Source organism: Haliaeetus albicilla, chromosome 19 (assembly GCF_947461875.1).
Source record: "Haliaeetus albicilla chromosome 19, bHalAlb1.1, whole genome shotgun sequence".
Taxonomy (NCBI): domain Eukaryota; kingdom Metazoa; phylum Chordata; class Aves; order Accipitriformes; family Accipitridae; genus Haliaeetus; species Haliaeetus albicilla.
The window spans coordinates 12,019,650-12,047,033 of NC_091501.1; the positions used below are offsets into that span (position 1 = coordinate 12,019,650).

Here is a 27,384-nt window from a genome sequence, read left to right on the forward strand (position 1 = left end):
GTAACCATTGCTAACCTGTCAGCCCCCAGCATCTCAGGAGCAGGGTCTGTAGTGTTGGGAAGAAAAGCATCTTACCTGCTGTTCTGAGCGTTGTCCAAGATGACAGGCTTTCTGCAAAGATAGGCCTGGGGAACTGAGATGAGCCTTTGTTTCCTGCTTGGTCCTGATCTACTTCAGATGAGGGAAAAGGAGAAAGCGCAGCTCTCTGTATGATAAAAAGGGGACATCAGGAACAGAGGACACCACCTCTCCCACCCTGAGAACCGCTAGAGTGAAAGCAGAGCAAGTTTGCACCAGAGCGTGAATGTGAGGGCTGCCATGCAGGGTGATATGACCTGTGTAGTTGGGGGCAACAAGCTCATTCAGAGACCCGTTTCAAGGGATGACCAGCACTCAGCTGGGTCTTTCTTTTATTAGGCAGAAGCACAGTTCTTAGTGAGAGCTGCCTTTCCATTAAGCAGGAAGTCCTTTGCACTGGATCCTTTATTATATTCTCCCATTCTCCAAAATGTTCTCTATATGCCTTGAATTTTGCAGTGCTTTCTCTTGAACCAAGCCAAACAGAAACCCTAAATCCAATACACACACCACTTCTACTACAGGGAAAGACTGGAGGATGCCAGTTCAAGCGACAAATCTGGGCCCATTCATTCCTGCTGCACTTGCTGCTGCTTATTGCTGCAGGTACCTGACCTTTGGTCCAGCTCTTTTTTTAATATACTGTATGGGTATTGATTTGGCCAGCAACAAGACACATGTTCTCTCCAGTCTCTTCATGCTGAGAGATACAATTAAAAGTAATTGCCTCTTTTTCTTCAGCAAGCGATGTGTGGGCTGCTTCCCCTGACAGATACTCTGCTGAAGTCCAAACCTAGCCTCTACACAGACAGGGAAATATTGCAATAGCAATAGGCTGGCACTTCCTTCTAGTCCTAAATTTGGCATCGTCCTTGCAAATGAGCATGTTCTTCTGCCTCACATGTGACTACAAACTCTGTGTCAGCAGCTCCTGGGAACAGGCCTTATTGCAAAGCTTGGTGTCTGCCTCCCAGCTTCAATGCCCAGGAGCTGCTATGTTGTGGTTGCCTGTCTTGTCTCTGCATGTTGCAGGAGGGCCATTAAAGCAGGTGGCCTTACTCCATCATGCTGATTACTCTCAGTTTCCACTGCACCTCTCAATATAGTGCTCCAAATGTTCAATGAAGGAGTGACCCTGCCATCCTATTCACAGATATATAAAGCAAGGCTCAAGATGGGAACTGAGCTGTTGAAGCTATGTGTACGTGGACATCTTAGACATGGACTGTGTGTACATGGACATATATCAAGCAACTGAGTCTAAATTCCAGGTTCAAACCTGTGTCTGATCTCTCCAGGCAACAGATGATGTTCTTGCACTAACAATCTGTGCTGCCATCCCCTCTTCACAATAAATTGCTGATTCGTCTTCCTTAAAGGCAAAGATAAAAGTAAACATAAAATATACACAAAATGTTCTGAAACAGGAACAAAAAAGCACACACATTCAGCTGGTTGTATCTGTGCAGTTTGGAGGTACTTTCACTCTCCTCTTGTGTCAGTTCTGCGCTTGGGGATAGCAATGGTTAGTGGGTTTTGCAAGCAAATTTTCATCAGCTGCTTGTGAGAGCTGGCTGGGCAATGGCTGCACACTCAGCAGTGTGACATACATGGAAACAAGGCATTGCCAGGAGAAATTGTGGCCCAGGATTATCATCCTGGACATTTTTCCTGTCCATGCTGCAGGAAGAAGAGGGCTGGCGGTGTAGTACAGTATGCTGGCTTTTCCAGTGCACTATAGCTCAAGGGCTGGTCACAACTTCTGAGCTGTTTGTGTGGGAGCAAGAGGCAGCTCAAAGACCTTTTGGCATTTTAGAGCTGTCTAAGGCCTAGTCTGGTTCTCATTCCTGATCCAACGCCAATCAAAATAGCTCGGGAACATGGGCACCGGTTTGGAGAATGGACTCTGCAAGGGCTATCTCGCAGTCCCCACATCTACACACACCTAGCAAGCCAGTGTTAGGGTACATGGTATTCCCTGGAGAGCAGGTGGCAGACAGGATAGCTCCTACAGTAGCTTCTGCACAATTTGCCCAATGCCACAGTCATTTTTGTGACCCAAGTGCGCAGAAGAAGAATAGGCACTGCTAGTCCTGGCAAGCTCAAATGCCCAGGCAGGATGGCCATGAGCAGGCAGTAGTTGTTGGACAGACTCTGACCACCTGCAGTGAGCAGGACCATATGCAGGCAGAGATGTGTCTGCTCTTTCACATCCCAGACTTGGCCCTGGAGCCTTCCTGGCCCATCCTCTCCCTCCTGAAAGCAATTTCAATTATTGATGCCACTTGCTGTGTTAGTTTAGCTTTTGCTCGATGTTAAAACTTGTGTTAGAATTGTGTATTGTAAGCATTGTTTCTATTGCAGCCAGGTTGAATTAACCCAACTGCATGAATAAATAATAGGACAGTTTTTAAAACATCTGCAAAAGTGTCAGCCTCCCTTGTGCGTTTGGAGGTGGGGCAGAGCTGCCCAGGTTACACGCTAGCCAGAGGAACAAGGGAGTGAGCAGGGGATTTTCAACAGTATTTGACTATAATTGGCACACATCCTTTGGTAACACTAAACTGCTCAGGCCTGTCTGTTTAGGGAGATGCAGTACGTCATTTTCTCTTGCAGAAAAGGCTTCAATCTTTAAAAGTAGGATTTATCTCACCTATTGTTAGCCACCACCAAGTTTAGTGTCTTCTATAAATTTATGAATTCCTTTAGTCAATGGAGAGACACAGGTCCCTCAAGAGTATTGTTTTTCTCAATGTGCTAGGCTGGACATCTAGCTTTTAGGCATTTTATGGTACATGGAATAAATCCCATCTGTAACCAATTTTGAGCATCCCATAGTAACAACCACTCAAAATGATCCAGCACCCCCCAGTAAGATCCAGCCTCTTCTGCTGGGAATCTGCTTCCACAACCTGCCCTGCAGCCAGCTCGAGGAGTTACTGGGGACCTACCCCAGAGTTTCAATGTTTACCAGTCCAGGGAATACAGCTGTAAAGAGGTGGCCTGGGCCATTAAAACACTGATCTGGTGCTGAGCAGTTTTGTAGAAAAATCATTTTGTTACTTTGAAAAAGTCAGACCCAAGGCATTAACACGTATTTTTATAGGAGACACATAGACACATCATCATTCTTGCATCCTTTCTTAATTCCTTTCTTTTGTATTACATGCTCAGATGTATTGTTTATTTCTTTTTGTGCACTCTTCATTCTGTGTTTATTTGTTGCTTTTGTTCTCTTTCATTCTTATGTCCCTTCCTTTTAGTTAATTCTTCCCCTCTACCTGTTTCTGACTCAGGAATTGCTTCCATTTACAGTTCATTCATGAACAAGATAATGTGAGCAATGCCATGAATGGAGTTGGCTGTGCTGCTGGTACTGGATAGTTTGTGTTCAGGTCACAGGACTTGGAAGTGCAGAAGTGGCTGTCCGGGTGCATTTGCTGCCAGAGGAGAAAGGGGCAGGGATTCAAGCAGAGGAGACATTGTGCTGAGTCAGGGGCTGGTTGGTGTTAGACTGTAAATTGTTGTTAGACACACTGTCCCTGTGGGTGAGCAGCTCTTCTGTCTGTCAAGCGTGTATTGTCTTCTCTTTCTCTCATGGGAAGTCAGGGAAAGAAAAGCTGCTCTTAGGAGTGTAAGTGCAGAGCAGGGAGCCCAGCGAAGAGGCTGTCTCTCAAAGAAGTGTCCTCTTGGACTAGCAGAGTGAACTTGACAGGTTAGCCCAAACTAGCCTCCTTTTGCCTTCTCACTGAGGACATTACAGAAGATCAATAGGGGTCTTGCATTACAGGAGGGTTTGAGCAGCACAGTGCTGCAGCTTGTGCTGTGGAGCAACAGATAATGATGTGATGGAAACAGGACAGAGGGAAGAATGTGTTAGGCAGTTCTGACCTGCTGCAAGCAGAGCTGTGGCACAGATCAAACTTGTGAACAAGAGCAGCTTCTCCATGCGAGGCTTGCAAAGACTGAAGGTGCAGCTTGAACCTACTTATGTGCCCATGGAAACAGTGGTTTCCTTTGTCCCTTGGGGGACAAGGGTTCCCAGCGTCCCTTGGAGGGGAAGATGAATGCTGGACAGAACGCTCCCCTGCATGGCCAACGTGCCTAGAGTGGGAACAGCTCTCCACCTTGCAAGGCAGCTCTGGTGCAAGGCATGGTACACTAGGCAATTTCTTGCTTAGGAAGGAGTGGATGCCTAAGTGAGTAGCCATGTAACCTGCCAACGACCCTGGGAGGACAAGTAGGCATGATTCAGCCCCAGAAAAAAACAGGCAATACACATAGTGCAGCATTCCCCAGAAAGGGAAGACTGGAGTGGGCCATGGTCTCCATTGTAGAGGCTACCCTTGCACAAAGAGAGCATAGAGGGCAGGATTGAACCATATGCCTGTGCCCACTGGTGCAAGGAATCAGTAAGTCCTGCTCACTCTTGTTTCTGTGAGCCTCAGTTAACGTGCAGGGCAGCCTCCTCCCAGGGAGCTGAGCTCTTCCTCTGCAGTCCACCCTAAGCCTTGTTCATCTTCAGAAAGCTTGTAGGGTTAGGGAAGCTGAGATGAGGGATGTTTTTTATTAATATCTTTGTGCCTTGTGGTTTTAAACTTTCCACCTGGCTGCCTCCCCCCTTGCTCCCTCCCTGAGCATGGGCTGCAGGTTCATTACAGACGCTTCTAGTTGCAGCCCAGCTCCTGCTGCATTGTCACCTGAGTGGAAAAGCTGGAAAATAGGTCATTATGCTTGGGTGAACAGATCCCAGCCCCACACGATACAGCTGCTTCTTGCCTTCACTGAACCCTTTCACCGCAAGGCTTTTTTGCCATGCTTAGCCCTGTGCTAAATCCTCACAGCTCTGATGCCACTATGTCCACCCCCTTTTGGGGGGATCTATGCCCTGCAGCCTAGGAGGCAGTACGGCCACCACAGAGGTAATAGCTGAGCACAATGACCCAACTAGGAGCCCACCCTTTGGTCCTGGCACCTGGCATGCAATTCTTTGTAGTTGTCAGGTGCCTGTCTGCCGAGTGCCTCGGGACAGACCAAGCTCCCCATGTATACAGGTGGCACAAGAGCCTGCAAAGTCCACCACCTTGTTTATGAGGCAGGGTGTCCGCACTTTTCCTGCTAACTTCAGCAACATGATCCAAACATCCAAAGCCCTGTCCCTGCGGGTGCTGGGCTAAATGCATCTCTGGATGCACTGTGAGCTCAATTCAGTGGCTTGGTACAAGTCTGTGAGAAGGAAGGAGTGAAACAGGAGAGGTTTTCATAAGGTCATTACTCTGCCCCTGCTTCATTATCCTTCAGACATGCTGGTGGTCCTGGAATAGGCATCTCACAAGCATTCTGCTGTTTGTGGAAAAATGAACTCAGCACTGGTTTTGGCACATGCACATAAGCTGCTGGTTTATTCCTTGGATGCAGAGAGCCTTCCGCTCTCAGCTCAACCTTTGTCTTTACATTGGCTAATCCAGTTCTGGGGAGAGACACTCCCCTTATGCATGCAGTTACACTGCCTTTCACATTGCAGCTCTGCAGGCTGATGAGATCAATGTACTTTTTGCAGTATACTTGACAAGCTATCTTATGTCAGCTTCCAGGGTCTCTACCTTGCAAAGAAAAGACTTCCTTGCTCTGTTTGCACAAAGAAAAGTTGCATTGCATTTCAGGGGAGATCTGACATAGGCACCACCGTGCATTTGGAAAGTTAATGGGAGTCTGTACAGGAATCTGAGGTCAGGCAAGACAGCAAAACTTGTAGCCACCTAGAAGAGGAGCAGGAACATGGCAGCCCCATGGCACAAAGCTCTTTGGCTCTTTGAATGGACTTTGCTGTGTCAAATTTACTCACAAAAAATATCAGACAGCTACGATCCGCCATTCTTTCTGTCTGTCTAGCAGCAGAAAGTAGCAGCGTACCTGATGGCTCCTCTAGGAGCTATTCCTCAGGCCTTTGGCACAGGCTTTGTCAGATAAGTCAAATGCAAGCTCAGGCTGACTTTGCTTGAGTCAAACTTTCTTCCTAACCTGTCCTTTCTGCCTGGTCAACTTTTCTCAGGAAGCGGGACAGGGAGCACCCTTCTTTGGGCTGAGAGACAAATGGAAGGGAGTCCCAGGAGTTCATCTTAGAATTTACAAAGTAAACCTGCATCTGTCAGTCCATGAAAGAAACTCTCAAAGGAGAAGCTGAGCATAACTCATGTAGCAATGCCTGTTTGAGTTTGAAAAGAGCTATAAACAGCTGCCTTGTCCTACTTGTGCTAATAAAGACTTGATGCTTTCTGTATTAAGGGCATTGACTTTATTATTTGAGATTTGTACACAAAGGGGAGGATGTGTTAGAGCAGCCTGTGTGGAGGGGAAAGGATTGATCAATGAGGGAGGGAGCAAAAGATACATGATTTAATGCTGGTGGATTGGGGTTACTAGGGTGACCTCAGCAGGTCTCACTAGTGTGTGCAAGGACTCTGCTTTCATATGTCTGGAAGCAGACAATAGCAGCAAAATCACTGGGGTCAGTGCTGAGAAACATCACACATTGGAAAGGATTAAAAAATAATAACAGAAGTCCAACTGCAGAGGTGGTTGCAGCTGTGAACACAGTAATGACCAACCAGAGAAAAACTTTTCTTACTATCAAAGATAAATTCCAAGAAGTAGAATGCCTTGATGTCAACGCAAGGGATATGTGAGTATAAGTATGAGAAAAATAAAAATAACAAAGGAAAGAGGCAGTGGAGGAAGTTTTTGCTGTTGCCAGAAACCATTTGTGAGTGTTTCTGCAGTCCACCTCTTGGAGAGGAAAAAAAAGGTTTCATGTAAGACTTTCTATGAGAGCAGCCCTATTGATTCTCTGCCCTTGCTCCTCACCAGTTGTTCCTACATTTTGATTATATGGAGTTTGTGCGGGGAAAGAGCCCACATTTCCTAGTTGAGGTTGTAACGACTCCAGCCTTTGAAGGTACTGAACACTATGGTCAGCCAGAGCTCTTGGTAAATTATTCTGTGGGATTCACTCCAGTTAAGCAGTGATATCTCAACTCTTGAATCAATAGGGGAATGGAGGAATGGAGAGAGGTCTTTGAGCATTTGAACCCTGTCCCTCACCCATTTGAGACATCCTGCAATAGATTTTTATTGTAGCAAGGCTGCACATGGCATTCAACAGCCTAGCTCACAAAACACCTCCCAACAGCCTACAGCAAACTGCTGCACTGTAGAAAATGCCAACAGACACATCTCCAGTTTATCACAGAAAGGAAGAAGAAACTGATGACAGTACATCCCTTTATTAACAGAGGTTTGTTTGGTAAAATTTCCAGATAATCCTAGGAAATGGAAGGATCCAGAAGAGAGCCAATCCCCTCCTCCTCTATTTTCCTCATACAGTCCCAGACAACCTGTCTTGGGGAAAATTTCCTCCTAACCTTAAATTTGGGGTCAGTTTATCCTTTACAACATGAGAAAGCAAACAAAACACAATACAGAGGATGAAATAAAAGTGGGGGGAGAGATAGAATTAGCATCCAAGGTATATAAATATGAAGTCCTTGAATTTTTAATATACTTGTAATGTCAAGGTGGTGCCATGTGACTGAAGATGAGCAAATTAGTAACTTTGTATTTAAGAAAGGCTTAAAGAAAATGGGATTTTGGCACCTGTGAATTTCTTGGTCTGTCAGATAGAATGTCAGCTTTGAGAATTTATTTATGGGAAAGAATAATGGCAGACAGGAAGGTAAGTGGTACATACCAAAGCCAGCAGAGAGTAGATTAATTCGGTGTCTGTCTTTGTTAAAATAACTGGTTTTCTAGACAAGGCACATGCAGAAGGTAATTCTAGACTTCAACAAAGCATTTGACATGAGAAATTGTTACTTGAGAATGGAGAAATTAGCAGAGGAATCATAAATGGGGGAGAGAATTGGCTGATGCAGACATTAGTGCCTACATACTCTGCTGAAATGGGAAGTTGGGCCTAAGGGAGGTTATGAGCGGTTTTCTGAGTCTAGTCTTGTGATTAATGCTTGCAGTAATGACCTGGACACAAAAGGTAGGAATATGCTAGCAAAATATGCTGAAGCCACATGGGGAAGGTGGTGTCATTACAAATGACTGAAATAGCATGTAGTAAGAATAACTAGATTATCTGACTAATGCAGACAGCAAGAACTGCAGTAGTAGGTTTTGGAGACTAACAGTAGGACTTTCATAAGCTAAAAATGCTTCAGCAGGAAACAAGAGAGGTGGCATCCCCTTCTGTGGGTATCTAAATTGGCTATGAATTACCAGTGTGCAATGCATCACTGTGAAAGGAAAAGTGATACCAGATGTATGAAGTGAAGGATTTCCAGCAGATAACAGGGAAGCATGGCAGTGAAGTATGGTGGAAATGGAAAAGATTGTGTGGAATGGGTAGAAGTGTATAAAGTGAATAGGGGTTTGGACAGAGTGAATTGTTGGGGACTCCTGGTGTTTGTCTGCATGGGCAGAGTTTTACCCAGCCTTGATGCTACAAGCCAGCTGATGTTGCAATGTTAATTCTGTGCAACAGCTTCCATTTCCTATTTTCTCTGAGCTGGGTCTGGTCTTTAAAGACGTAATGAACGTTGTTGCTGCAGTGGTTGAGTGGAAGTGAAGAGTGGTGAAGAATGGGGATGTATACTGGACAGAATGGAAGGTGAGGAGAGGACAAGTGCAGGAACAGCCCAGTGAATAGAGCTAAGAGAAGGATGGATAAGGGGGTAGTGAACAAGTGGATATGCTGAGAGAGAGGGAGGAATGGACAATATGTGAAGGATTACCACATGATAGGAAAGGCAGAAATAGATGGATCTGTATCTATATTGATATTGGTTTGATAGAGGTGTCTAAATATCTATGTCAATATAGATGTCTAGATATCTGTATCTGTATAGGTACAGATAAATATCAATACATGTATATTTTTTCTCTGTATGTGTATATGTAAACATATATGCTGTATATGGTATGATATGATGTGTATATATGTCATGGTGTATATACATAGACACACACATATATATATATGGTTAGGCACAAGAATTACTCATCTGCTGTAGAATGCAGGAATCACTTGTCTGAAATTACTGCCCATTTTAAGTATAATCTGGGCAGCTGTAGTGATGTCTCAGGGCATCTCCCATGGCATTTCCCTTGGGGACTGAGCCTTGGCACCGCAGTGAAGGAGCCTGCCTGGTGTCCTCCACAGTGGGAGGTGCTGATGAAGGCTGTGTCCCCCTCCCACAGCTGCGTGGTGGACGAGATGGACTTCTCAGGCATGGAGCTGGATGAAGCCCTGCGGAAATTCCAGGCCCACATCCGCGTGCAGGGGGAGGCGCAGAAGGTCGAGCGGCTAATTGAGGCTTTCAGGTAAGAGAATGAGCCCTGCAGCCCCGCTGCTGCAACCAGGTGGAAGCAGAGAACACACCCAAGGCAGAAAACATGCAGCAGCCATGGAGTGAATGGCCAGGGACCTCCCTTCCAAAGAAGGTGATCATGGTGGGGCTTCTGAAGCACAGAGTCCTCTGTGTCACTGCTGCAGCAGAGCCATGTTCTCGTCAGATGTTCAGTGGCATGAAGAGTACCAAGGGCCAGAGTGAGGCCAGTCCTGACATGTCTGCCAGCAAGGGACTCCCTGTTCATTGGTGACTCACGGGAAGAGGAGCACTGGGGATTGCAGGGGTGCTGGGTTGCTCCTTTGGTGCATCCAGAGGAGTGCTTTGCCCTCAGGAAGGCAGGCTGGAGTAGACACCTCCTATATTACCTTTACATAGTGACACCAGCCTGAGTAGTCCTCTAGTCTCACTTGCTCTTTGGGTTCTTGAGGACAAGAAGGCTGAAGTTTCAGTGGTCTACTTCAGCCATTGGTGGGTAAATTTGCCTTCAGAGAGCAGTCAGTTCCTTCTCATTTGTGTGAGAGGTGGAGTTAAAGGAGGAATTTGATCCATTTGTGATGAAGCCATTGCCACCCTGGAGCAGAGGACTCCCATGTTCCATGTTAAGTGTGTGCATCCCTCCTGCTGCAGCCAGAGGTACTGCATGTGTAACCCAGATGTGGTCCAGCAGTTTCACAACCCGGACACCATCTTCATCTTGGCCTTTGCAATCATCCTCCTCAATACGGACATGTACAGCCCCAACATCAAGCCTGACAGGAAGATGATGCTGGAGGACTTCATTCGCAATCTGAGAGGTGAGGGTCCTGCTTTGATTTTTTTTGCCCTCTTTCTGCTCTAAATTCTGCCTAGGTGAAGGCAGCAAAAACCTAGTGGAGCTGCCTTTCTCCGGGGTTGCTGTTGCTGCCTGTGAGCCAGACATGGAGGGCCCTTTGAGGTGTCTTCTAGGATGCTGGGGAAGGGGAAAATTTAAGCTTTGTCTTCTGCAGAAATTTGTCCAGCCTTCTCAGAAACCAACCATTTTCCTTGAGAGATGGTTTCATCTTTTAATAGATCTAGCTGCTTGGAAGCAATCCATTGTATTACATTTTCCTGTTGTTCAGCTCCATCCTTCTTAGACCCTGCTGGATTGTGCTAAACAAGCTCTTCCCCTCCTTGCTGCTTTGAATACATGAACACATTTTCCTTCTGTTCAGGCTAAATCTTCCCCTTCTTAATTGCTTGCAATTACTTATAGTAACGGTAGGTGTGACAGAGTTCATGCATACATTACCTCTTCGCAATTTCTGATACATCAGTTCCCCAAATCAATTTTCTTCTGTTTTTCAAGGTCAGTCCTTCCCATCTTGGTAATAGGTTGCTAAAAGCACTTTTTCAGATGTGGTCACAACATACTCATATATAGAGCCGCTGCCTCCTCCTTATTTTCAGATCTGCTAATGCAGTTTGGTATTGTTTGGCCTTTTCGACATCATGTCTAGACAAATCCTTGTCTAATTTCCAAGCCGTGTTCACTCCTAAGGTCATCCAAGGTCAGCCATCTTCCAAGTGTCTCTTACTGCATATCTGCAATTCAGATGAAGCTCCCTCAAAGTTTTTCCCGTGTAAATCCCTGTCTAGATTTTGAACTTTTGTGGGTTCCTTTGACTTGTTTCTTTGTCCTGACTGCTGTTGAGAAAGTGTCATCTCAGCCTCCCACACCTTCCCCAATTTGTCATCCACTTCAGACTGGTATAATGTGACACTGAGGCCCTCTTTCAAGTTATTTCCTGAGATACTGAATGGGGCTGATACCTGCCATCATCCCCTTTTGTATTACAGATGATAGCACTAACTCAAAAGTTTTTTTTATGTTAACTTACACTTAGAGTTGCTTGGAAATCTGCCAGTTCACATCACAATGAATTTGGCCAACGTGAGGATCACTCAACCCCTGTGTGTAACACATCACAACTCACTAGAGTGAGTGAATGTCACCCCATTACAGACAAGGGGAGACAGTTCATTCCAGACTCACCTGCAGGCCAGTGCCCAGGTCAGTAGCTTCACCAGCCTGTGTTTGAAAAAAGACAGAGTATTCAGGCTACATTTGCAAGGACTTGAATGAGGGAGCCAGGAGATGACAATGCCTCTCCACGCCTCAGCAGTTCCTCACCTGCATCACTCAGGGTAGTACATCTCAGACCAGGGAGCTGGAGGGAAAGCAGAGAAAATCAATATAAAATGACTGAAGGAATTCAAGAAAGAGGAAAGACTGGCAGTTTAATTTGTGGTGTTTGGCTTAGGGAAGGGTGAAACAAAACTTTTCTGCCTGGCTCTGCAAGGGTCAGACAGCAAAATTTGGAGAGTTATCTAAGAAGATGTAAAAGAGGAAAGGGACAGGGCCAAGACAGAGGTATTGCAGACAGAGTAATAGGAAAGTATTACTCCTAGGAGACATCACAGAAGGAAAATGGAGGAGACCACCAGGCAAAAAGGAGAGCTGACGCTTGTATTGGCAGGAGGAGCAGCTGAATCCCATCATAGATCTCCTCCACATCTAGCACTTCTGATGATATGAAATCAATGCAGGGGTTGCTGCTGAGTGGCCCAAGATATATGAATATGAAATTGTGGCTATAAAACCTTAGGGAACACATGGAAAGGAGCCACCATGCAGAGCAATGGAATAATGAAATCTTCTGCATTGGCCTCAGAAATGTCAGTCTCTTCTGCTGGTGCATTAGGTATGTTAGAGCAAGAAAGAAGACAGCCTAAAGTAAAGCATTACTTTTTCCCTTCAGCCTTCCCAGCACTGCACAATGCAGAGGCAGTAGTTGCCTATCAGGGACCCCAGTTCTTCCCTTTCTTTTTCTCCCTGCCTAGCCTGCCCAACGTTTTCTGTGTTTGGCAGGGGTGGATGACGGTGCTGACATCCCACGGGAGCTGGTGGTGGGGATCTACGAGAGGATCCAGCAGAAAGAACTAAAATCCAATGAGGACCATGTGACTTACGTCACCAAAGTGGAGAAGTCCATAGTTGGAATGAAAACGGTGAGCACCCATAACCCCGCTGCCATCCACTCACCCCTCTCACCCCCACCTCCCTCACTGCCCTCTTTTCAGCCTTTTTGCTCTATGCCCCCCCTCCTCTTCTGTAATACTTTCCTTGCTTGTCTTGATGGATTCACTCCTTTTTCTCCAAACATTTTCTTCCTTGCTATCATCTCATTCATTCCTAATTTTGGGGGATCTTGGCCGGAGTTTACAGTATCTAGTGCGGTAATTGTTTGCCCAAGAATCATATCGCAGGTTCTGCCTGCCAATGCAAGTCCTGCCTGCCAATGCTCCGGTGATAGCTCTGCAGTGTTTCAAACTTTCAGAACTTGTGAGGGCATAGGAAGTGGAAGGCAAAGTGATAGAGAACAATTTCACCCATCTGTCTCTAATGAGTTCCCTAAGGATTGCTGGCGTTAAGAGACCCCCAAATGCAGAGACAGCTTCTTTAGCAGTAACCAATTTGTAATGCAAAAACATATATACTGTTTACCCAAAATGAGCAGAAGAATTTCTCAAAGCCCAGGAAACCTGCAGATGTCCAGTGGCATAAGAGAGGATGAGCAGTCACCCAGTGATTGGAAGCCAGAGGTTTATGAAGATAGGATGTGTGAGCAAGAGCGTTGCCTATAGCCTGTCCCACTCCTCTGGTTTGTCCAGGTCACAGAGGCATAGCTCGCTCTGCTATTGCACCAGGACGAAAAGTGATGGTGAGGAGTGGTGGTGAGGAGACAATTTGAGTGGGCAGAGCGGGCAGAATTGGCATGTGCTACTGTCACTGGGCAGGGCTGTGCAGACTGAGTGTGGGGGAGACCCACACTGGCACCTCCCTCAGCCTCTGCATGCTCTTATCGGTCTTCTGCAGGTTCTGTCCGTGCCCCATCGCCGTCTGGTCTGCTGCAGCCGCTTGTACGAAGTGACTGATGTGAACAAAGTGCAGAAGCAGGCAGCTCACCAGAGGGAAGTTTTTCTCTTCAATGACCTGCTGGTGGTGAGTATGCTCTGGCAATTAGGCACTGCAATGATAAAACTTGCCCTGATTTCTTTATAGAAATCTAAAACCAATCCACAACATCCATTTCCCCCCTGTCCTAAGGACAGACCATCTCCTGGTCCGTCAACATTGTAAGAAACAGCTCTGGATCCTTCACTGTTAAAAACCTACCAAATCTAAAACTCCTCTAACCCTTGAAAAAACAAACTGTCACATCCTACAGTCATCCAAGTAATGTCATTGCTCTCTCTCATGCCTTTGCCAGCAGGGAGGTTCATCTCATGAAAGGCAGGTTCATTTCTTTGTCTGTTTGTACTATAATAGACAGTGGCCTCCCATGCACTTTAAATCTTTCCTGCCAGACACTTTAAAACCACTGCCTTCTAACATTGCAAAGGCTGTAGGAGAGTAGGTATTACTCACTGGAGCCCCATATGTGTGTAGCACTTTTAAAAGTGTTCTGCCCTGGCAACCTTGCAACTGGGTTCAGACAGGTACAAGGGAAGGCAGAGATGCACTGAGACTGGGAGGAGGCCAAACAAGATGGAAGTTCTGCTGAATTTAATGGCAAAATGAAACTGTGGATGTTGCAAAGGTAAGGCTAAAACCAAATCCTTTGTAGGAGCAGAGGACAAGGGCTTTCCCCACCAATTCCTCTGCACCCATTTGTACAGTTGTGAACCTGGGGAGAGGTTCTGCTCCTTGCTACCCTTCTACTCCATGGGATAAATCAGATCTATAAGAACTAGTGCTGATGGAGTGAGGGCAGCACAGCATTCATATATACTCTTGTTCCCAGCTCTGAGGTATTTCTGACAGGCTTCCCTTTGCCTTTTGATCTGGCCGTCAGTGAAGAGAATTGCGAAGTCAGAAATGTGGGCATCAAAAAGCCAGCACCCCTGGGAGACAGGGAGCTGAGTGGGCCCCAGGGCTATGCATACAGAATTTCAGAATTGTTGTTACAAGTGCAGCATGCCAGGCAGCTTTCTGGGCAAAGAGCCTGTCAGTCACCAAGAGTTACTCCCATGTACAATTAACAGAGCTTGCAAAAAGCTTTTTTGCTTTGAGCAGTTTGCATTGTTCTTGCCTCACTGTTCTGCAGCACCCTGCACAATGATGCATCTCTCCCTCCAACAGATCCTCAAGCTTTGCCCCAAGAAGAAAAGCTCCTCAACGTACACATTTTGCAAGTCAGTCGGCCTGCTAGGGATGCAGTTCCATCTCTTTGAGAATGAATGTAAGTTCATTGCTCCTTGGTTGCCTGGAGGGGTTTGGCAGGGAAAAGGAGGAGGGAGGGGGCTGTGTCACCCAGCGTGAGTTTGCATCAGAAGAGAGATTCCATCAGGGTTACAAGTGTAGGGGAGAAAACAGAGGCTTGGTGCTGAGGAGATCACTGTGCGGTTACAGTGTGATGAAAAGAGGCTCCTTGTACCTCTTGCTAGGTCTGAGCACCTGCAGAAGGGCTGAACTTAAGCTCATTGAAGGATGTGGCTTGTCATGGTGGCAGAGAGAGCACTAGTGGGGAGGAATGAGGGAATCAATCCCTGGATACATCTCACTGAGCCCTCAGGAGCCAACTGTAGGTGGAGAACCTTGTTGACAAAACTGCTGCTGCCAGCTTTAGCCCCTCTCCCCTCATGCCCAAAGTCACAATTCACACCTCTACCTTTGACATTGATAAAGCCTCAGGTGCTGCTGCTGCCTCCCTGCACTCTGCCATGCTGTGCTGTGCTGAAAGCTTCCCAAGACAGAAGCAGAGCCCTTGGAACAGCACCCACCAAAGCATGGCAAAAGGCCAGCCCTAGCCAGCCTGACCTTGATGGTCTGGGAATAGAGCCATGATGTGTCATGATTGAGGCTGGTTGTGCGGTGGAGGAGTTCCAGAAACAGGCAGGCTTCCTGCTGGTGCAGGCAGAGGGGCTGCACAGCAGTCCCAGGCAAGCATGGCTGATGCCCACTGGGGTTTTTGTGAGCACCTGCAGAACATGCTGCAAGGAAGGACGACTGTAGCAGCATTGTGGCTATACTAAGTTTTTTACATCCTCCCTCTACCCTATCGGCAGCATGAGTCGCTCTTTCAATACCCTACCCTCTGCAACATGCAGAGGCTTTCACATCCCTGTATGTACAAAAGAGTCATTCATAACTGAGCATCCCCAGGAGGCACCATCAGAGCTGGGATCAGCTTTCAGGGGTATCGTGACTATCCTGTGAGTGCCCAAGGATCTTCTGGCAAAGGCATCCTGTTGTGTATCCCCTGCAGAGACAGAAAAGCAGATGTCCTAAAAGGCTTGTGATCTGAACAGATGAGACAGACACAGGGTGGGAAAAGGGGCCTAGGACACAAACGGGGGAGCTGAGGGCTGGCAGCAAATAGCAAGTTGGTCCTTTGACTTGTTTGGTAAAGATTGATAAAGGAAGCGGATGGGGAAGGCAGGCAGATGCAAAAGCAATGGAGGAGAATAGAAAGCAGGACAGCGGAAGAGAGAAATTAAATGTAGAGGAAGGTGAAGTGGAAGGAGAAAAGGGATTGAAACCACTGGCCATTGAGCAAAAGGTAGAGACAGTCCAGTCACAAGTGTAGCAAGTTCTCTGCATGCTCTTGTTCTCCTGCTTCTGTTGGCTGAATCTCCAGCCACCACCCCTTGCACCCAACCTGATCTTTAAAACACAAAGCCTTTTGTTGTGATATGTTCACTCTCTGGGCATGTCCTTTCATTTACATTCCTGTGTGTTTTGCCTGTTGGGGAGTACTAAGCAGAGACCTACAAACCTACATCTTTCTCTTTGTAGTTCTCTCTGCACAGCACAATGAGCTCCCCACCCATGCTGTGCTAACACCCCTGCGATGTTCTCTGCTGATGGACGTAGAGACTGGGGAGAAGTCCTGCCACTGTGGATGTTAATGGCTGTTCTGGCTTTGACTCCAGGAGCCAATCTCTCCTGCTGCATCTCCCACAGGAGAAAAAGTGATGTTGGCCTCCTGTATATACTGTTTACTCCTCCACAGGTGCAGAAGGGCTTTACAGTCCTACCTCTGTGCTCAGGTTCCCAGAGGCAATGTTGCACTAAGTGTAACTAAGAGCTAGAGTTTTCTGGTTTTGGCAGCGCTGTGGTGCTGGTGGCACTTGGCTTGCTGCTGCAGCTTGGCTATTCTGTTCCCTTGGAGGGCTACAATGCTGCAGGTCCCCACAGTCTGCAGTGTGACAAACTCTAGGCATGCCATTCCTTTGGACTCATGTTGGATACTCTCTGTCCTGCAGAGGTACTAATGCGGCTAACTACTCCAGCATGAATGCCTAATGCCTCTTTATTTTGTTGACATATCTTCTTTACAGATTACCCCCATGGCATCACCCTGGTGACTCCAGTTTCAGGCTCAGAGAAGAAACAAGTACTACACTTCTGTGCTCTGGGTGCTGAGGAAATGCAGAAGTTTGTGGAAGATCTGAAAGAGTCAATAGCAGAAGTGACAGAGCTGGAACAGATACGAATTGAATGTAAGGGCCTCTAATACAATTCACACTCCAATGCCATCGTACTGCATGTGTCTACAAGGGAGAAAGGGTAAAGGAAATGGGTTCTTCAGGAACAGGGTGAAAGAGGATGAGTAGCCCAAGTCTGCACAGGATTGTTCTTGTGTTCACCAATAGGGTGAAAAAGCAGTCAGGCTCCGTGACCACCTGCCAGCAGGAGAAATGGAAGAACTTAACTACTTACGATGTTTATGAAACAGGGTGTATGATACAGTGGCCTGGAATAGTGAAGCTTAGACTGGCAGACCCAGAAGACTCTTTTCCATCCCACACTCCTTCGACTATGCAAATATGATCTGTAGATAGCTGGGAAGTACAAGACAGGTCTGGTAGCCTTAGCAGAGTTGTCCTTCGCGCCAGGAATCTCTAGGGGACAAGCAGTATGTACTGTGTCCCTCTGTGGCCTGTCTTACACATATTAGATATCCATGTAGCCTTTGATGGCCTTTCTGTGTGTAAACTGATGAGCCAAAGTAGCTCAGCATCAGTGGTTCCTTCCTGTGCAGCAATAGCCTGTATAAATGCAGGTCATACATAGAAGGTCATGTGGAGATATGCAAGTTCCTCCATATGTCAAGTCCTCTCCAGTTTCTGTTTTTTTCTTGGCTGTTCCTCTCTCCCTCCCTTCTTGATACTCTTTTGTCATTATCTTGCATTAATGCTCCTTGCTGACTTCCCATATTGCTCCTTCAACGTGCTGGTGTCCCTCCCTCCGTCCCTCTCCTCATTCACTTCCATCTGTCCATCTTGCAGGGGAACTAGAGAAACAACAAGGGGCAAAGACTCTCTCATTAAGGACCAATGGAGCCCAGATGGAACTGCAGTCTAAGCAAGGCTCTCCAACAGGTAAGAGGACACCCAACTTCTCTTGGTCAAGCAGTGCTGCCTTTGCAAATGCGTTCTTATTGATTCCTGTGAGAATAACTGCAAAAAGAAATGTTCGGGTTTGTATCCATTAGCCTTGGGCAAATACTGGAAATATGAGAACATATGCATTCTTCGAATACCCTAGAAAAGCCATAAAAGTCTCATTATGCAGTCTGTAGCTGTAACATCTAGCAAAGAGATGTTACTGATGGAGCATAGGTAACTGCTGGAAAACCTGGCCCACTTTTTCTTCCCTGAACTGATGCAACACAGTAACTGCCCTTTTAACTTCCTCCAGCCTCCTCACCAACACTTTGGACCAGCCTCTTTGTATGAAAGGCTTTGTGTCCATTCATGCCTTGGCTTGTATGCCAGCAAAAATCAAGCACAGATGTGAGTGGCTACCAACTCACTGAGTTGTGAGAATGGCACTGAGTTCAAGACCTAAGGATAGGACCCCAAAGGGGCCTCCTCCTACCCCACTAAGCAGCTATCATCAGGTTGGAAGAAGGTCTGGATTTGTTCTTGCAGTCAAGAGTCTTGTTTGGACCTACACCCCTCCCTTTAGCTTTCCAGTCCACAGTATGAGAGCCAGCTCTTGACTAGAGGTACAGACTTCATGAGTGAGACCTTTCATTTTATTTCAAAGGCAAGAAGGATTTGGGAGAGAAGGTCTCAGACAGCACAGTGGAGGTAAGTAGAGTGCAGAGCAGCTGAGGTAAGTAATTCTCTCTCACTTCAGCTCTTCTCACATTCTCTGTTGTTTCTTTTCTCAGGTTTTAATCAATGCCTCCCCAGCCAGACTGACAATTTTACCAATTTCCAGAGATACAATTAAAAGTTACTGCTAGGACGGGTAATACAACTTTCAAATCCAAACTAAACTTCAAAGCATTTTCAATCCGTTTTTATAACTGTAACATCCCTCATGGACCAAGCTCCCAAACGCTGTAGACTAACCCACCCCACTGCTTATGGGGAGACTGAGAACCCCACTAAAGACTTCCCTGACATGCTAACTCCATGCAGCATCACATGCAGATTCCCCGCAGCCCAGCTTTCCTGCACAATCTCTGCAGCTCTGTCTCTCCATCCCCCCTTGAAGGGGATTAAGCATGGCCTTTGTATATCAGAGACTTTCCCTAGAGCTTCACCTTTCTAGGCAGGGAGCTTGGCTGTCCTGTGTACGTCTATCTTTTCAGGGATGTCTAGCATCCAGTGGGTTGCCTGTTTCTTCACAGACACCCATACTCCCACTGCCTGTGAGGAAACAGGAAAATGCAATCTTCACACTGAAAATCTTATCTACTACTTCCTACTCTCTCCCTGTCTGGAATATGACAATTGTCCTGAATTTGCCCTTTTCCAGGGTAGTTCCTTCCCCTCTTGTCATAGTGTATTGACTTGAAGAGTTCAGCTTCTCTGTGGGGAGTGGGTGCTGCTTCTTTTCCCTGAAGACCACCCCATTTCCCTGCAGACACCCCCTTCCTGGGGAAGGTGTCTCTCCCAGCCAATTTCCCACTCCTGTTGGGAGGAGTGTTTCCTTGCGGAGAATGGCTTCCATGTATCCTAATGTCATTAGCACTTCATGGCCCAGCAACCAGTTTTTCCCATGGGATGTTCCACTGCCTGAATAAATATTGACACAATATTATGTCCTGCTGTGCAGTGAGTCTGAGCAACCTCCATGCTTGAGTAGGGACAGGCAGGTCATCCTTGTTCCAGCATGGTGGGAAACTTGGCCACTCCACAGCTTTTCCTTCCCAGTTGCTGGCGCTGCTGCCCAACATGCCAGACCCAGTCCCATCTGCCCATCTGTACCACAGCCTAGCTAGAAGTGCCATGCCAACCTGCAAGCACTTGTTTCCTACCCAGGGTTTGTTACTTGACTGACATTCTGTTTTGAGCCGGCAGCTTTGCTCTGGTTTGGGGTCTCCATTAGCCCGTGACCTTGCCAGGAGGAACTATAACTTCATCCACCATTCGGGAAGCACCATTTTCCTGCTGCATTTCCCCTCTAGGGACCTCCAGTCCAGGACAGCTCCTCCTTTTCAAACTGGACTCAGTGAGCTCCCTTATTTGACTCCATTATCAGCATCTCTATGGGAACCCTGATGACCTCCTGCTTCCCTTCCCCCTCTCAGCTGCCCAAGTAATACTCTGCCAGCAGAGGAGCATTTCCATTTCTTTGAGATTATCTAATCTGCTGCCATTTCATCATGAATTTCTTTTATCATTGTATGAGCTAGACGGGCATTTTTTCTTTCTTTTTTCTTTTTTTGAAAATCATTTCCTTTCACTGACAAACCATCAAATGGATCAGAGGGAGCTGCCTTTTGCTAGAGTATGTCAGATTTCTGCTTTTTCCTTTGTAAACAGATTAGCCAGTCATGTGGTATACCTTCCTACTCAGAAAGGCAGGGAGCTGGGAAAGGCTTGAGTCTCTCTGTCTCTCTCTATCTCAGATTCAGCTACTGTCATTTTGCTGAAATGTACAATCTCGATTATCTGAAACCTTGCTGTCTGGTTCCCCTCTCCTTTTTGCTGGTGGGGACAAGGGCATGACCTCCAAGGTCTGTTTGTTACCATGAGAATTCATGGATGCCTCCGCTCCTAGGTTGATTTGCGTTCCCTGTGCCGTTTGGATAATCAAAGTCGCACTGCATTTGGGAACGCTGGCCCTGCCGCCTTTTATGTGATGGAAAGGACAGGGGCACTTAGGCCTAGATGGGGACGATGGGGCTATTGGGGGGGGCTGTGCAGCCTGGGGTTCTGCCTGTTCTGTTTTTTTGGGGGGGAGGATTTAATGCATGTGAGGCCAACTGGTGGTGGGGGTTCAGGGCAGCCAGTAGCAGCAGATGGGAAAAGTCTTGTAACATTTAATGCTTCTTTGGCTGTTTCTAAACTAGGTGTCAATTCACAACAGGCTTCAAACGTACCAGCACAACTCCGCCCTGGGGCCCGAGAGTGGAATGCAGCCCAGCACGCGTCTTAACATGCCACGGGAGCGGCTGGAGACAGCACTGGTGCCCTCGCACCCCGCCTCGGCGGGGACACTTGTACAGTGCCAGCAGATTGTCAAAGTCATTGTCTTGGACAAGCCGTGCCTCGCTCGAATGGAGCCGGCCCTCAACCAGACTCTGACACGCTACGTCACCTCTGATTCCTGCACCTCCACCCCCTGGCGCAGTGTGGGCAGTGGGCTCCCCGGGACCCCCATGAAGCTGGTCCATCAGCCTCCCCTCCCACCTCCACCACCTCCCTACAACCACCCCCACCAGTATTGCCCCCCTAGCTCCCTGCTTCAGAGGCGCAGGTACTCCAGTGGCTCACGCAGCCTCGTGTAGCCACACCACCAGCACCAAAACAGCACAGACTTCCCCGCTTCCCTTCCCCACTGCCTCCCGGGGACCCTTTCTGCCTACAGAGATCTAGTTTGTGATTTATTTTTTTGTAAAAGAAGAAGAAAAGAAAAAAAAAAAAAGCCGACTGACCTAACTCTTACCCTGTCTCCCTCAAGATGATGCTAATTGTGAGGAGCCATCTGTAGAAACTGCCAACCTACATGCTCACGCATCCTCACACCCTGCCAGCCCAGCTGGCCTCCTGTGCTCGTGCCGTCCCCATGTAGCACTTTGCTGCCCTGTTCCTGAAAGACTTGATGACCTGCTGCTTTCTAGGCACTGTGTCTTCCGTTTGCTACTCCTCGACGTCCTCCCTGCCTTGCATTTACCTGGCCATAGGTTTGTACCCACCCCAAAACTTTGCCAGCCTCAGAGAGAAATGGACTCACCTGTGCCAAGGACCAACCTTGGGGCACTCCCGGGGGTGGAGTTCCCCCTGCCACTACTGCTGCTGCCTGCTAAGCTGGAGCTGAGAACTTGTACCACTTGCCATGCTTTCTCCTCATCGCTTTTCAAATATTATCTCCTTGCAGCAGCCGGTTCCAGGCAAAGACGTGCACGAGTGAAAGAGAGCTTGAGAGGAGGAGAGACTGTCTTGAGCTGCAGTACGACACAAAGATGGCCTCACTCTGAACGCCAAAACTCTTTCTGTTGTTATATTGGAGCATTGTACCAGAGACCTCTGCTGAGACCTAGCAGACCTCATCACATGTAAATACACCTGTATGGTAGCATATGTATGGCGCATGCTTACTAAAGGAAACACCAAGCAGTTCTGAGGGAGCAGAAGTGAGGGATTAAGCCCAGGGATCTTCCTGGAATGGATGAGTACTTTTCCAAAGAGACGGCACCAAGAGGTGCCCTCCCACCTCAACACAGACACAGACACACACACACGCGCGAAGATTATCTTCTCTAGCATAAAACAGACCCACCTCTGCTTTCCTCCTTCTAGCTGGTTTTGTGTTTCCTGCCCACCTGCTTTTTTATATTCTGAAAGCAAAGCCGAGTGTTGTGTCACCTTCTGGGGTGGATGTTCCCTTCACTTGGCTCTTCCTCCTGTGTTAGAGGGAAGGGGCTTTTTGGAGACCACCCACATGAGGTCCCATCTGTATCTCTTGCCTGGCTATACTCATGCCTCCATCAGCCTTTCCTATAGGACAGCTGCCCAGATACCAGACTCTAAGGCCTCCTCTCCTCTCTCCCTCCCTATCCCAGCTTCAAAGTGAGGGGAGGGGAAGATCCTGAGAGAGAGATGACAGCTCAGCTCCTCTGCTTTATTGGGGACACTGATGTGAAGGAAGACAGCATTAAAAATGGGCTAGGGATGTATTTTTAGAAAAAAAAATCTCTTTGAGCGGTAGGGAGGGAAGGTATTAATTAGCTTAAAGGCTTTGGTCTCGCTCACTCACTCTCTCTCCCTTCGAGGCTTAAGAAGATCAACTTTAGGATTTTAAAATAGCACAGAATGCCTTTTAGGGCCTTTATTTTATTTTAAGAGGGAAAGAAAGAAATGCTGTTCCTTCCTGTGCGAGGCTGAGATGTGAGCACTGGGTGCTGATGACACAGCCATTGGGTGAGTGTGTGGCAGGAGTTGTTGGCGGTGGTGGGGATGTGTAAAATGTCAGGGAAAGGGGGACAGTGAAGACAGATGCAGGAAACACCTTTTTACCTTGTGGGGTAAAAGCCCCGCAGCAATTTCCTTAGGGATTGTGCCAGTATGCTCATCACTGGGGCTATTGCCAGTGACAAAAACCATTGGGCATCAGGGACTGGCTCCCCTCAGTGCTCTTTGGATGTCTTCTGGCTCTGCTGAAATGTTCAGATGAAAGAGTTCACATATTTGACCTGGGCATGAGCCCAGCTGGGGTTAGGGGAGTGGACAGGGGCTGGTGTGAAGGGTCTCCTGTGCTTGGCCAGCCCTCCAGGGCAGGAGACTGCTCACTTCCAGATCCCCTTATTTCTGAGCCTGACCCATGTACACAGGTCTGTCTAAGTTGTTTGCTTCACTGTCTGGAGCAGGGCACTAGGCTGCCACTTTTATACGCAATAGCAAATGTACTGACCAGGAACCAACAGCCACAGTCTCAGGGAGGACCACAGAAGCAGAAGACAGAAAAGATTGTATGAAAACCCTGAATAGAAGCCCAGTCTCCCTCCAGACCAGAGAAGCTTTCTTCTAGCCAGCCCCTCAGGGCAGTGAGGATGCTCCACATCTCAAAGCTGGGCCCAGGGAGAGGTCCTCACCCCCAGCCAAGGCTCAGCTCCTCACCCTCCATCCAGCTGTGAGGCACAGCTGGCCTTATCTGCCACTGCCCCCTTCCAGGGTGACACGCTGCAGTGTCACAGCAGCTGGGATCTCAACCGACCTGCCTGTAGCTTCCTGGGAAAGCATACATGTGGCATCTGCCATTGTCCAGTCAATGTAGTGTGTGGCTGCCATTTTCTTTTTACTCACTGCTGCAGTGACAGGAGTGGTATCCAGGAGACACTGGCACTGCCCTCCCTTCTCAGTGGTTACTTTGCTGTCTGAGAGGGATGGCAGTCCTTGTTTGTTTGTTCCCAGAGTGCAGTGAGCCGCTGAAGGCCTGTGTGTGTGTTAAAATAAATAAATTAGATTTTACTTGACATTTAACACGAAGTGACAACAACAAAAACCTTAAAGTACTTGATAAAATAATTTTTTTAGCTAAAATATTTATAGCAATGTCTGCGAAGTTCCTACAAGAGAGGTTTGCTGCTTTAATAATTGATTGGGAGAGCTACATGAATTTAAAGAAGAAATAAGGAAGCTTCCGTGAGACTCCCTTCTTTGTGCCGGATGAAGGGCAGAAGCGAGTTAACTGAAGTGCTGAGGTACCTGAGGCACAGCAGTCTCTCAGGGCAAGTTGGCTCCAATTCCATGACCTTGCAAAGGCCAATGCTGGCCTTGAGCTTTGGACGGAGAAGCAAACGTAGATAACCCTTGCTGTCTTCTAGCCTGCTGGCAACAACATCTTCTGTTGGGTTTAGCTGGAGAGACACCAAACTACTCTATTCCAGGTTGTTGTGGAACAGGTTGCTCTAAATTCTACTGGGTAGCTGAGCCCTTCAGAATTCACTTCGAATTATGGAATTTTTTGCCTTTGAAGGTTGGTCTCAAAGGATGACAAGCACTTTAAAGCATGCCTACACCTCATCTGATCTATTGTATTGTCTGCTCCCACAGCCCTCGCACATGCAAGCAAGACACACAGACTCAGTGTAGCTGTAGTACTGTGAATAGACACCCTTGCACACAGACTGATCGTTGGCAGGGTGCAGGCTAGAGAGATCGTGTCAGTGACAGCCTAATGAAGGACAAAATGTATACCACAGCTTGCCCAGAGGGACCAACGCAAAGAAAAATCAATAGCTCTTGACAGCAGTGATTCTGATCGTGAACCTAGCACAATCTTTCAGGTGGAGGAATCAGGCAGGAAGCTGCTGCAGAGATTAGATCGACCCAAATGAACCAGTGGCTTTTTGCTGCTGAATTCATATCCTTCTGTATTAAAAAAGGAGGGGAGGAAAGAGAAAAGAGAAACCCAGTAAAAAGTATTCTGCAGTGAGTGTCGGTTAGTCAGTGGCCAAACAAGAAGGTGGCTCTGCTGGACGGTGGAAGAGAACAAGGTGTTACAGAGGTCTACAGAGCTGCATTACACAAACCATCAGGTTCTGTCCTGATTCTCTCGGCTTATGCTAGTGCAGGTCCAGTGAAATTAATCTGTTTACACCAGTAGCAAAGGGATGGAAAAATGCAACAGGAGAATCAAGCTTAGTGCAAACAATTTGGGTTTCATGCACTGTTTGTCCACTGTTGTAGTACTTGTAATGCCATAGTCTGGGCCACTGTGGTAGCAACACTTAGTGCTTTCTGCAAGACCTTCAAAGCATCCCACTGTTAACACTTTCTCTCCTCCCTGTAGATGAAAAGTGTGGGAATGGTCCACAACCAGAATTTCATCAATACTCAGACTTCTTCACAAAAAGGTACCACCAGATTTGGAAGTATTTGAGGGCCTCTGAGCTGTAAGAGTTTGAGTTTAGTTATGTGTTTTTCAGAAGGCTCAACCTGCAACTATCTGCACATGTTTGTGAGGTTTCCAAAACAAATCTGAGCCCTAAATCAAGGAAGCTGCTGCCTGGCAGAGTCTCCGCTTTGAAATGCAAGTTGCTGAGCAAGCTCCCCCATCTCCCACTCCACCAGCTGCCTCACTGTGCTAGTGTAGGCTCCAGGGACTGCCAGCAGTGTTTCGTGAGCTAGAGCTGTCCTTGTCCTGCCCGCTCTTTCACAGCCATGCCTGGGACAGCAGCTTTGAAGTCACCCAGCTCTTCAACACTAGTCACAACCCCATCTGAATGTGTCTTTTTAAAAAACTAACAACAGAAGTGTTAACTGTGTGTAGGCTTTTGAAAGCACCTGTCTGTCTGTACCTGTTTCCTGCTGTAAATATCACCAAGAAAAGCTTCCTTTGGGAAAAGTGGTGTGGTCACACCTAGCAAAGAGTCCAAATGGCTAATATTTTGTAACAAAATAACAAAAATAGATCAGAGGTATTTTATCTGTTCAATTAATAGAGTTTTAGAAATTATATTGCGATCTGTCACTTGTGCGCTAATGTCTTCTTTGCCCCAGCCCCCCCCCCCCATGTCCCTGGGCTCCAGGGACACACCACGGCTGTGCTCCCAAGGAGTGCTGAGCATCGTGGCTTCCTGCTGGCCTCAGGGGCAGCCCACTGCGGCTACTGCTGATTTTTCATCGAATACAGTAGGAGCTAGCTCAATGCTCAGGCTCTCTGAGGATCAGATCCAGAGGAAACCAGGAAAAAATAATCTTGTCCAAGAGACAGCAACTCAATGTGAAATTCATCCTTGCAGTGAGGCAGAGGAAAATGGTGAGGGGGAAAGGCAAAGCCCTTCTGTGCTGCAGCTCCTCCCTTTCCATCTTGCTGGCACGCAGCAGAGCCATCCCCAAACCCTCTGCTCACGTATGTGTAGCTCTGCACCTCTGGGGAAGGAGGTCCGCACACCCATGCAAAGTGCATGCTGCTGCGTGTGCATGCTGTGGCAAGGAGAGCAACTTCGCAAGCCGCATGTGCCAATGCATGTGTTGGACACCAGCTGGCCACAGAGAAACTCATGCACCCAGAGACATCAGCACATACTGTGTGTTAATGCACACACCATCTGCCAACATGTAGGACTATATGGCAGATAACATGTAGGCACCTCTACTATCCATACAGCTGAACATGCTGTACAAAAATATCAGGCATATGCAGCCATGCGCTGCCTGAGCGGGACAGCTGTGCTGGCTGCAGTTACCATCGCAGCACATCTCACAAGCTATGTAGGCTCAGGCTTGGTTAACATTTGGATGGGAGACACGTAAGGAAAATGACATTTCCCATGCAAATCAGATATATATGCATATTTACACAAAGCATAACCCCAAGGTTAATGAAACTGACCTTTGTGAAGTTCTGCACAGGGATGAGAGAGATGATCAGAGACAAACACATGCACACAGAGCAAGTTCTCCTCTGCAATGGATGGGGAAAAGCAACCTACATCTTTGCAACTGAGTTGAGCGGAAGCTGGGTTCAGATTGCACCTGCTAAAAAACCCTGTCTATAGGTTGCAAATTCTTTGCTGGCTTCAAAGAATCCCTTAGATCCCCAGGCCCATGGTGAAACACTTGGGAGGACAGAAACTCCTCTGAGACATAGACAGGAAATTTCCTAGGGATTCAGAGGCTTCCATTTATGTTTTTGTGTGCCACGGATATATTATAAATCAGCTCATCCCAAACAGTCATTTTCTAAGATGCTTTGAAACAGGAGATATTGGAGAAGTTTCTGCCTGATGTTTAGATCACACACCTGGCTGTAAAGATGAAAGCAATAAAAACAGATTGTCTATATGTGAAATACTCCTAACTTACTCCAATGTGCAGATACTATTATTAATTGGAAGAGGGAACATCCCTTTGGGATATATACTATGTAGACACATACAGGTAGTGCTGGTACAAA

At 47.2% G+C, this 27,384-nt stretch overlaps 1 protein-coding gene across 4 annotated transcripts in view; it reads left to right on the top strand.

The window, feature by feature from the left end:
• The window catches only part of IQSEC3 (IQ motif and Sec7 domain ArfGEF 3), a 107,770-nt gene extending 81,814 nt beyond the window's left edge, over positions 1–25,956 (top strand). Inside the window, exons 6-15 of one of the 4 annotated variants that reach the window (XM_069807653.1) lie at positions 9,343–9,465; positions 10,122–10,288; positions 12,385–12,524; positions 13,393–13,518; positions 14,659–14,758; positions 16,860–17,021; positions 17,811–17,903; positions 18,574–18,617; positions 18,701–18,780; positions 20,851–20,960. In XM_069807653.1, coding sequence (XP_069663754.1) covers positions 9,343–9,465; positions 10,122–10,288; positions 12,385–12,524; positions 13,393–13,518; positions 14,659–14,758; positions 16,860–17,021; positions 17,811–17,903; positions 18,574–18,617; positions 18,701–18,775 — 1,030 coding nt within the window. In that variant the 3' untranslated portion in view covers positions 18,776–18,780; positions 20,851–20,960. Of the gene's footprint in view, positions 1–9,342; positions 9,466–10,121; positions 10,289–12,384; positions 12,525–13,392; positions 13,519–14,658; positions 14,759–16,859; positions 17,022–17,810; positions 17,904–18,573; positions 18,618–18,700; positions 18,781–20,833 lie in introns of all 4 variants that reach the window. The other 3 variants (XM_069807652.1, XM_069807651.1, XM_069807654.1) reach the window with 3 other exon arrangements.
• The last annotated feature ends 1,428 nt before the right edge of the window (positions 25,957–27,384 follow it).